A 12,816-nucleotide genomic window follows, 5' to 3' on the forward strand; every position below is an offset into this window, starting at 1 on the left:
TTTTATCATATGCTTCAACAGTAAAGAAAAACAACAGATTCATATATTGATCCTTCTACGTGGTTCCTGAAAAGAAGTTGAAAGAGTAAAAAGTTCACGGACGTCGGACCCAAAATTTGATACATTCAATATGAAATCTTTCTATCATATGCCTCAATAGAGAAAAAAAAACCCACATTTTTATAAGGGCCAATCGACAGTAAAATAATTCAACAATATACATAATGAACATTGTTTGGAAAAGTCAACTTTTTTAAAGTAACTTTCTAAATTATGTTTCAGAAAAACTTAAAAAATACATTGATTTGATAATTTAAAAAAAATAATTTTTAATTTAATTTAATTATTTTACACAATATACTTTCCAGTATTCAAATAATTATTTTGTACACTACTTTGTAATGTTTTTCACTGAAAACGTAGCATTGAGGTGTATTTTCCGGAAATTGCCGAGTATCACCGGAATGCCATGTGATAACGTTACGGAAAGGCATGTGATAACAATCGAAGCATGTGATAAACTTTTCATATCAGCCCGCTAAGCACCAATTCGAAAAATATGGAAAATACTTTAATTTAATGCTATTATCATACGGTAAAAATCATATGTTATTTAGTCTAAGTATATGATAATTGAATTACACACTGAGAATAGAAAATTACACACTGAGATTTCAAAAAGACACACTGAGAATAAAATAAACTGAAAACACATGCACACTGAGAATTTGAAATTAAAACACTGAGAATTTAAAATTACACACTACGCACATATCTAATTAGCATGCTTAATCTGAATCTATTACAAGCTTAAAACAACTAGGGGACAGAACTCGTTAGTCCTTCGATTTAGTTCCAAATTAACTTTAGAAATACAAGAACAAGAAAAATACCCTCTAGCTTACACTTATTACAAAAAATAAACAAATGGTGAAAAACTTTATTAAAATTATAAGAAAACATTAGAACAATCTGCAAAAAAACAAAGAATGCAAAATTTTTACTCAAGTGTCTATTATAGCATATAAACGTAACAAAAATATAAAAGATTACCTTGCAAAATCAGGGTAACAGTTCGGGAAGACTTTTGAAAAGGGACCCATGCTTAAACGATTTTAAGTAAAAAAAAATCCAGATACACTGGTAGTAATGATCTGAATAATAGACAACAAACTTATGAATATGAGCGATGTTAAGTCTTGAATTTTATTACGAATCATCGGTTGGTTGAAGAAATCGCATTTCAGTACAATGACAAGAGTTCTTAATTAAGATCAAGATATTAATCTGTTGAATTATTCATCTCATGAATATTCATAAGTAATTTGCATATTAATCTCAGTGTGTACTTTTGAAATCTCAGTGTGTAATTAACAATTCTCAACGGTGTGTTTTTCAATTTATTTCATCTCAGTGTGTCTTTTTTTGAAATCTCTGTGTGTTTTTAATTTTTTTTAAATCTCAGTGTGTAATTTCGATTTCTCAGTGTGTTATTTTAGGTTTTTAAATCTCAGTATGTATTATTTTTTCTCTCGAAAAAATGGTTTAAACACAGTTTTGACGAGAACGGCTTGCCATTAACAATTTAATTACTACGTGACAGCTCAGTTAAAAGTAGCGGTAACACCGTAACAGGATATACATGAACCTTCCGTACGCTGATTTAATTCAGTTAGCAGATAATATGTTACATACAATGATAAAGAAGCTGCAAATTTTCGTTAGAGAAAAAATTAAAATTCTTAAAAAGTAAATTTTTCGCATTGATATTTAGTACGTTGTAGTGGAGTTGGTGCTTTGTTGGCAATAGTTGTTTTGTGTGTCTAGTGTCATATTTTCGACCACCAAATTGATGACGTATACACATCAACACAAGCACATGTTCAGAAAATAAAATGGGAAAAGGAAAGAAATTGGTAAAGTATTTATTTGTAGATTTCTGCGGGGAAAATGAGGATTTTATCTGTAACGGAGAATCATATTCATTTTTAACAATGCATATTTTTCTATGAAACTCACATCACTCGGGCCAGGAATATAGACTGTTCTCAGCTCGGGCCTAAATTATCCATAATCCAGTAATCAGTCAAGGGTCTAACTTAAATAAGTTATTCATTTGTGTTATTAGAGAAAAATAACATGCATGTCGTTATTGTGGGCTAAAATATCAAAATACTGTAATAACATATAGTTTGTTACATGTTTCAAAGGGACAATATACAAACTTTATTTTGTTAAATTTTTCACAAGTTCTATTGCTATTATAATTTTCTTTGTGTATACTTAACTTTGCAAAGATATAGTATAACAGTTCATAGTTTACCAATCATGCATAGTACACCTATGTTATTACAGAAAATATATTCCTGCAATAACTAAATGGTGTTATTACAGCTTCTCTAAATCTCTTTAAGACTTTGCTCAGACATATATCACAATGTATTTCAATTTATTGTAAGAAATGATGATCAGAACTTGTAATGAGGCACTGCGCAAGATTCCAAGTAATTCCCAAGTGTCTCATTTACTCTCATATAATAAGTTACATGCCTGTAATAACTAAGCCTTGTTATTACAGCTTAATTTTCCCTTAAAGGCCTTGTCTCATTGATTTACTATGGTTGATCAAAATTGTATTAATGGAATTAGAAAATTAGTTATCAAGGTAATATATTAAGCCACTGCGCAAAGTTCAAGTATTTCAAGTGCCCACAAAAGACAAAATATTTATGATATATTTAACTGATAACAAACATATGTTACTACAGATTAAGGAAAAAATAGTAGACAACTCATGAAAGTGTCTGTAATACAATGTAACACATGCATGTTATTTTTCTCTAATAACTTATTTAAGTTAGAACCTTGACTGGTAATCGCTTTCATTCCATATTAATATAAAGCCATGTAAGGGAGCTACCATTTGATTTTTATGGGGGGGCTAGGATGAAATTTGAAAAAAATAGGCAGGACAGGAGTTTTGAGTAAAAAAAAAAGGCAGGATGAGACACTTTGCAAAAAAAAAAAAGGCAGGATGACAATTTAGGTAAAAAAAAGTCAGGATAAACTATTAAAAAAAAAGGCAGGACCAAATAGAGTGAAAAATAAAAAGGCAGGACAGAGATTACAACTAAAAAAAAATGCAGGACAAAATTTTTCATCCTAGCCCCCCCATAAAAATCAAATGGTAGCTCCCTAAGATTGCTTTATAAATTTACCTCTTCAACCAATACATCAATAGTAGTTTTCTTCATTTCCACAAAAATGCAGTAGTATCCCCATGGGGCATGAACCCCATAATTTTTTATCTGTTCATAATATATTTTTTTCAATGACAATGTCTTTTTGCTCTTACTCACTATGTAATGAGGGTTGTGATAACAGGCACTTGTTTCTATCCATGGGAAGGTCGATTATCCATATTAAAAGAAGAAGTTGGCTAATGAAAACAAAATTGAGGTCATGTCTCCACTTTGGATGCTTTTTGTACCCTTAAAGCTGGGAACAGTACCGTATATTTAACGGGAAACGAATCTGATAGGATTATAGTATAAAACTTGCTGAGATTTATAGATTTTGGTAACGTCTGACTAAAAAGCTATCTGAACTGCTCAATAAATTAACCACTAAACTCTAAATCATAAATAAATACAATTTTATCACAAAGAAGATATACATGTATTTTGCATTATAAAATTACCAAAATAAGTTTGGTTTATGTGATGTATAGTGTTTTATAATTGTTTGGGAATTAGGGTACCATCGTGGTAATCACCCCCAATTTTCTTATCCCCCAGTTTGCATTCTCATTCTGTGATGAAATGAATGCAATTTTAACAAATTTGAAGTGACAGAATACAAGTTGTTGATACACTGACATGACTGACATCACTATACAACTGGTTTGAATGACATTTTATTGATATTATCAGAAATTATTAGGATAATAGCAAGTCAGTATTTTACACAAATTCTGACAAGTATACGTAATAATTAATTGCCCTATAGCTTGAAATCATTTTTTTTTTAGTTTTCTCTTTTAGGTGGGACACACATTTTTATTGACAACCAAGAGCTAGCTGAAAGAGAAAATGTATCCAGATCTGTGGAAAGAAAATTTACTTTAATAGTCATTAATTAAATAATCTATATATATTCATGATATTGTCATATAAACACATGTTTGTGACAGTGAACAAAAAACTAACATACACTCATATATATAATATATATATGTATATATCAATTGTTGCAATTAATGATGACACAAAATAACAAATCTCTTTTAACTGAAACGATGGTGAACCAACACTTTTGATTTGCGTTCTGTTTTATGGTAACAAAACTACACTAACACAAGTACATGACTTTTCATTCAATTTTATATATTTATATTATTAATTAATTCCTTTACAGGGACGGTCTGCCAAGAAGGCTAGGGCAAGTCAAACAGGAAATGTAGAAGAAGAATTTAAGAAAGCACCCCATTCCTTTGTATTCCATCGTGGACATGTTGGAAAGAATATCAAACAGTTAATTACAGATATGAGACATGTGATGGAACCCTATACAGCCTCAAAGTTAAAGGTATTATTACTTGTAAACTTACACATGTTACATTATTACACTGTTTATACACTGCTCAGAAATTAGTTGAACAACAAACAAAGTCATGAATGTGTCTCTATCATGTCTATATATACCTGTAGTACTGATTTAATGGAAATGGATACATGCAGTTGGGCTTGGATTGAGTCAGACTGACATCCTTTTTGATGGAATTCTAACTACTAAGGATATACAATTGTTGTATTGTTATTTGTGGGAAACTAGTCATTCCTTTCACCTGGTACTATTACCCTTCTCAACCAGTGATCAGTATCGTCTATATAAAGGAAATTTCATATATAATGTATTCAAAAACTAGACTTTAACCTTCTAAGTTTACAAGTAGGAAAAGTACCAAATCACTAAAAAAGATAAAGGGTTGAATTATCTATGTTAAAAAAGAGGGTGAAAGATCTAGACAGTCAGAGCTCAGACATAAACAAGTCGATTTTTGTTTTTGACTTAAAGAAGTCAAAACATGTATTTATCATAAAAATTTGTTTTCAATTTTAGACTTACAGTACGGGTAGGGACTTATTTTTATGGATGTCTTAATCCGTCTAGTCGGATATGAATAATCCGACATTTTTATGGTAGGTAGTATGGTCATTAATCAACAGATCCAGGTGTGAATGGTCCTTTCATCTTAATCCGTGTTGCTAGAATTACGGTTCACTGCTTTCAGAATCAGGTTACCTGTAATTTTAACCTCTCTGTCACTTTATTGATTATATAAGTTCTACATCCTATTTGACATAAAATATTTTTACAGGTGAAGTACTGGAGAAAACTTTGTTTTAATAAAAATAGCCTATTTTTGTTAATTATGGTTTTTATATTTCAACTGCTATTTATTTTCTTTGTTCCTTAAAATTATTTTTATTTTATGTTCCTTTTCGTTTGTTTTTTTTTTGTATCTTTTTCTTATTTGTTTGCATAAATTTTTTAAACATATATACAGACCTTCTAAAATTCAAACTGACCACACGCACGATACACGCACGCACGATACACGCACGGTGAATGCACGATACACGTACGGTACACGCACGATACACGATACACGCACGATGAGCGATGAGCGTTACACGGAGGATTAACGCAAAATGAATGATGAATGATGAACGCACGATACACGCACGATGCACGATGAATGATAAATACACGATACACGCACGATACACGCACGATACACGCACGTTGAATGATTCATTGACGTATGAACAACGAACGCTTTTTACACGATTCTCAAAGCTATTTTATTTAGAATAGTATTTAAAATTGATATGCATTTGAATTAAAAGCAATACTTGTTGCTGTTTTGCCGATACCAGCATAATAGATAATATGCTAGTTTGACAGTTCAGATTCAAATAACTTAATTAAAGTCGGCGATTTTATAGGTATCGGAAATATTTGTGAACTTGGACAGAAGCTCCTAACAATCAAAATATAGTGTCTTGATTTTGTTCAGTTCAAGTTTACGGCAAAAGAAGGCGAGACATTGTGTTCCGCGGAACCCTTTCTAATTTTATTTCATACAGTTAAAAATCTAAATTTTATTTTTATGCATACAATGTCCGACGCATTATATCTACAGACAGTGACTGGTTCTAGAAATTATTTCAACTACATGTTTCATATAATTGATTGCAATAAATGAATGATCAATGTATTTTTATTTTCATGTTATATATTTTTTTCTCACTTTGACGGATAAATTTTATAAACGATTATATATGTATATATCTAAAAAAAAGTATTGTAAGCTGTTTTCGTATTCACTACAAGCATAGCAGAAATTAATTGATTCTTTTATGTTAACATGCACTGCAAATTTTTGTAGTTCTCTACATGTATACTTATCAACAGGACAGTAAAATCAGTGATCCGACTGACACGAGCGAACTTACATAACAACTGATTAAACAATCATAATCTCTCTTTTTTTTTATGTAAATTACAATGTTCATTATACTATCCATCGTTATCAGATTCGTATGTGTTAATTTAGAGCAAAAGATATTATTTTTTCAGAAAAAATTGATTCGTACAAATTTATTGGAACTAGCAGAGAAAATGACATTTACCAAATAATTAGAAAATTTAAACATTTGTAATACCAAATACTTCAATATATACTTCTGAAACGACTTTTCGTCCTGAATATGCATTAAATGTTTGCCACTGGACGTTTAAACAACCACAGAATAATCAATTAATCAAAGTTTGCTCCCAGTAAAAATGAATTAAACAATATAAGACACAATTTGTGTCTGTTGTTTGTTTGTACAGTAAACATACTGAATTTGTTTATATTCCTTATACAATTTCAAGTATAAAAATTCATACATATTTTCAAACATCCTGACACTTTAAATTTCTAGGAGGTGAGATTCTCGGGGTTTTACCTAGAACTCTTTGGGAAAATGCAATTTTTAATTCCAATTTGAAACCAAACGGTAATAGATATCCCAATGTTTTTTTAAAATGCATGACTGTCTAATTTGATTAGGAGATTTGTAAAATCGATCTCAATGGTAGTTGAAATTATTCAGTGCAATCATTTTGTGTCCGTGTCCGTCGTTGTCTTTCATATCAATTGGTGTATCCCCTGTTTGCTGTTCGTAATCTGTTGTTTGTAGCAGTCAGGCCTCGCGATCGGTGTCCAAATTTAAGCCCCCACTTAGGTAAATTAATGATCATTTATAGGGGAGGGGCTATTTTTCTCGATGCAAACATTATTTTCCTTCCTGAAAACGAAACAGCTTAACAATTTTCTATATTTTTTCATTTACTCATAAACCGATGCATATTAAATGATTTTTTTCAAATTTAAAAACATATTTTTATGGTAAATAGATCTAAATGTCAGGGTAATTTTCTTATCCAAATAATTTTTTTTTTCATTTTTTAAGGTAATAGTGTTTTTGACACGTGTCTTATATTTCAGCGATTTTCGGAAAAATTAACGAAAACCGGCACAGGCATTGTTCAATTATAATTATTTGTGATCTTTTATTGATTAAATTTGAATATATGCATTAAATATCAATCTCTATCTAGATAAGAAATTTGTTTAAATTGTACAGCACCCCTTTAAGACCTACGTAGCATATTATAACTCATTAGTGCACTTAAGAGTCCTTAGTCGTGTTTAGACGCACCATTTTCTGCTCTTTGGTCGGATTGTTGTTTCTTTGACACATTCTCCATTTCAATCCTCCATTTTATTCAATTAGTTGTGATTCTCTTTATCTCTCTGTTTGATGTTTTTGCAGACAAGAACAATTCGCAGAATTAATCTTAAAAAGTAGACATTAAACTCTTTCTTCTAAAAACTTTTAGCATTTAAACCTTATTGCATGACATTGAATTAGTATTTTATTATCAGTCTTATCACATCTTATATGACCAGAATAATAGTTTCCTATATAATGATTTTTGACAGAAATTCATTTACTTAATAATTGAAGAATTCGTTCTTTTTATTGACACATTAAAAATTGATGCCGTAAATGTTATTTTGCGCGACGTCAAACTGTGAAATATCGGGAAAAGAATCATTTTTTCGAGATTTAACCATTAGCTTGAGAGCATATGTCCTTCTTTTTTTAGAAATAACATGTGGCTTGATAGTCATACCGTACGGAAATTTTTGTTCCAACTATTATGAAGAAATTAACCACTTTTTTTAACTACATAAATATTCAACAAAAATACTGTTTTTTCTTAAATCAATTTCTTTTAACAAAAATCAATTATTAACAAAGAATTGTAACACAACTGTAGTAAGAACCCAATTTTGTAACGAAGATATTCCTTATCTCTTTACCGAAATCTGCATATCTTTATATTTTGAAACATAAAATGTTAAGGGTGTCTGCTCAAAGAACAGAAATGTCCAAGAAACCGAAATATTAAGTAAATGTCGAATAATTCAAACCCATTTGTCTTTTAAAATAGCACATGAAGATATAATTTTTAGCACATATGTACACATAAAATTGAGAATGGAAATGGGGAATGTGTCAAAGAGACAACAACCCGCCCAAATAAAAAACAACAGCAGAGGGTCACCAACAGGTCTTCAATGTAGCGAGAAATTCCCGCACCCGGCATGTACAGATTGATTTCGTAAAAAAAAAAAATCACTGTCGGTCTAAAACTGTATCGCATGCTCATAATTTTCCTAAAGCTTTAAATGTTAGATCATGAGGGTCTGAATGGGGATTCATTATTTCTGTATTCTATAATTTTTGGCAATTTGTTCTATAATTCATTTTACCTGTTGCCGATTATTCTTTATTCCATATATTCATTTCTAGTACCTCATCATTTTCTTTTTCTATATATATTTGTCTGATTATTTTCTGTATTCTTTATTTTTTGTCTATAATTTCCTTCTATAAACCCCCATCCACACCCTCATGTATAATGGAACACGATAAACATTTTAGTATACATACCCACCCGTTGTCACTTTCACCTGACATACAAATCACATATTGTTATTACGGGCCCGTTATTTCCACCTGGACACAGGACTTATATAATATATATGTTACGTAATAATAACGGATATAGTAAATTCAGTAGAATATAACCTGTATCAACGCACTGACTTGTTAAATGTATTTTGAACTCACAATTGTTAATCATATTTTAAATTATTTTAAAATTAAGAATAAAAATCGAGAATATGTCAAAGAGACAACAACCCGAAAAGAACAGTTGACAGCCGAAGGCAACCAGTTATATTTGCTAATGTTTTAGTTTTGAATAAGGCAAAAACCATTGTATTTTCAGAAAATCTCTAAACGGATCTTTCGAGGTTACGTCACGGAAATGTATCTTAAATGAAAAGGTGCAACTGGGTGCATCCCTAAAAAACAAATTAAAAAAAAATCTATATATATAAAATGACCGGTATTCGTCAATCAGACAGCAATCCAGCATATGAACATAAACACAAGAAAGTTACCTGACATCTAGAATAAGAGGTTTAAGCATACATGTACCCCGCGCAAGTATCAACTTACTGAGTTGTGATAAAAATTCAATATACATGTAGGACTGTGAAACGGGAAATATACGAAAGATTTGTTTTTACGTACGATTGAGTATCATTTCCTAAATACATACGGGTCCACACACTATTCTTATGATTAAATAATGGTAAATGAGGATCTCATTAGAAGAACAAATTAAGTAAGGATACATGTAGAAGCAAGAATGATTTCCACATGCAAAACATCAAATAGGACGACCTCTCAATTAGTACGCAACAACTTGAACTATAACACCAATAGACAATAACACTATAGTAAATGCTTTATATACTGAAATTGAAACGAATATACTGCTCATAATAATTGCACATATGTAGACTTTAATTGAGGTATCTCGCGTACCATCGCACACCATTGCGCCAAAGTGTGCTGGTCTGCGCCGAAGTGTGCTGAGCTATTATTTCATTATTCAATCCGATGTATTTAGCAAAATGAATGATACCGTTTTGAGCTATAAAACCAAGGCAACCCTTTATACTAATCAAAAATTACTTGGTCTTGATAGATGCATACGAAACTTCAATTAATTGTTTGTATTTTTCAATCTTTTATATCCGATAAAAATGAACAAAAAATGGAAAAAAAACTACCGATTGTTCTACGAGACAAAATATATCCTTAACAGAGTCTTTGTCATATGGATTCACAAAGAATAAAAAATTTCCTCAGTAACAGAATAAGAAACACCCCATGGTAAAAAAAAAGTTATGTTAGAAATTCAGGATAGTTTAAGAAACGGTTATTAATTTCAAAAACTTTAACCACAGAGTGAATATTTGTAGACGCCGCCGACGCCGACGGAATGTAGGATCGCTAAGTCTCGCTTTTTCGACTAAAGTCGAAGACTCGACAAAAAACATACAAATCAGATTTCCTTCTGACATACGGGCGCACTACGCTTTTTTTATACGCCCGTCAACATTTTGACGGGACGTATTATGGTATACAAATGTCCGGCGTCCGTCCGTCTGCCGGGCGTCCACATGTCGCACTGTAACTTGAGAACCGCTTATCCATTTCATGAAACTTTACATAGTTGTTTCTTATGATGGTTTTCGGAATTTACTCATATTTTTAGAGAAACCATTTGTATATAAACGCGTCTTTGTCGGAATTAAAATAAAAAACAAAACGCTTATAAATATATATATTCCTGTTGTCTTCGTATATCTTACATAAACATTTTAACAAGCTGACCAAACTCTTACTTATAAGTTAGCGCACATCAAAGTCGTGCTCCTATGGCAAACAATTTTGTTGGGAAAGAAATAAAGCAACAGCAAAATTATTTGTCCTTTTTAATCATTTTGAATAAGAACAACACATATAATTATAAATATTTGAAGCATAAATCTTTTCGATGCAATTGTTTTAAATTACTTAAAATAAAAAGATCGTGATTGTTTAATCAGTTGTTATGTTATTTGCACGTGTCAATCGGTTCATTGATTTTCGGCATATCAAAGAAAAACCGGCACGTGTCTAAATAATGTTGAATATCTCGTTTTTTTAATGATTTTTTTCTGTAAAATTTGAAATTTAAGCATTAAATATCAACTTCTAGAATGATATATATAAAAATAATACATATAACAACACTCCTTTTAGTCCTTAGTGGCATTGTATAGTCAAGGCCTTAGTGCACCAAGGAATTCTTAGCAGTGTTTAGACGTACCGAAATAAAACATCCGTCATTTTTTAATAATCATAGAAGGTTAACCACTAGTCTGTTTCCCGTCCGTCATTGAAATTCTTGACAATACCTTAATATTTGTATGTTCCGAAGGCATACTGAATGTTTTACGGAGGGGACCAACCTAGTTAACAACGTGCTATTGGGATTTTTTTTTCCGGATAATAATCTTTTAGACATACATTAAAAACGGTGTCATTGATAGGCAACCACGAACACAATGAAAAATGAATCCGTGAAAGTGTTCCATGTTTATTCCATTCAAATAAAGACTTGTTATGATAATACCATATATTTAACTATTTTATTATTTAAAAAAAATAAAAACAAGATTATATCTTAAACTTGTAAATTCAATTTCAAGTTTTAACAGTTCCTCAATTTAAAATCCTTCTGAAGGATTACATGCTATATTTGCCTGGATTTATATTTGTTTTTAATTAAAATAATGCCTTCAAGTACATATAATGTTTATTTTTATTCAATTTTCCACAAAACATAATTAGCTTAGTTTAAATGAAATTCAGAACAGAGAATTCAAACACTGTTGAAGAGAATATACATATTCGTGTTAATTCGCCTCAGTTTAATTTGTTAATTCAAGTTTGACATTTAACATTTTAATCCGCAATCCACATTTACCCAACAATCTTGTATATTGCATTTCTCAATGTAATAACATTACGTGCATGTGACCATCAGAAACTAAGACAAAAATGATATTTATAATGGCATTTACCAAAACTTAAATATTTGAATATATCTAAGAGGCAAATAAGCGAAGAAATATAATCTAGCCTAGTTCAACCAAGGATTTGTATAGTTTTTTTCCAATAAAATATTGTTGGTGTTTTTGGCGACTTTAGCAGTAACATTGCCGTTATTAAATGAAAATATAAAATTTTTGCTATCTGGTAATTAAAGGTTAAAATGTTCATTAAAATGTATAATATTTGTCTTAAAACTACATGTAATGGGCATTTTAGAATGACATGAAGTTCATCTTCAATAGTAGAGCTACAACACATGTCATCTCGTGGACTTCTTTTCTCTCATACTTTCCAGTTTCAATTTTTTTAGTGGAGCTACCCCACATCTAAATTTGGCGAAAGCACTTTTGTTTTTAATTGACAGAATATTTTTAACAAATAACAGTTGGCCAACAGTATATTTCGCTCAGTTGAATAGAAATTCCAATTTTAACTCTTCTGTCGTAGAAATGTCAATATCATGTTATTGTTTTTACGTACAACATGTAATTATATCAAAATGTGTCAGTCCCAGTTAAGATTCACTGAATAACCACGAAATATTTACAGATGATAAAATATTTACACAAAAAGTCATAAAGATTTGATTTGAATTCAATTGAATTATGAACGTTATGTACGATGAATTTAATTAAGTGTTCACAAGAAAGTAAGTATGACTGTAAATTTTATT

General features: G+C 30.6%; 1 protein-coding gene across 1 annotated transcript in view; it reads left to right on the top strand.

The window, feature by feature from the left end:
* Positions 1-1,810: 1,810 nt before the first annotated feature.
* LOC139488742 (suppressor of SWI4 1 homolog) overlaps positions 1,811-12,816 on the top strand; it is a 42,703-nt gene continuing 31,697 nt past the window's right edge. Inside the window, exons 1-2 of the mRNA XM_071274570.1 lie at positions 1,811-1,916; positions 4,417-4,587. Coding sequence (XP_071130671.1) covers positions 1,896-1,916; positions 4,417-4,587 — 192 coding nt within the window. The 5' untranslated portion in view covers positions 1,811-1,895. The remainder of the gene's footprint in view (positions 1,917-4,416; positions 4,588-12,816) is intronic.

This window comes from Mytilus edulis, chromosome 9 (genome assembly GCF_963676685.1).
Source record: "Mytilus edulis chromosome 9, xbMytEdul2.2, whole genome shotgun sequence".
NCBI lineage: Eukaryota > Metazoa > Mollusca > Bivalvia > Mytilida > Mytilidae > Mytilus > Mytilus edulis.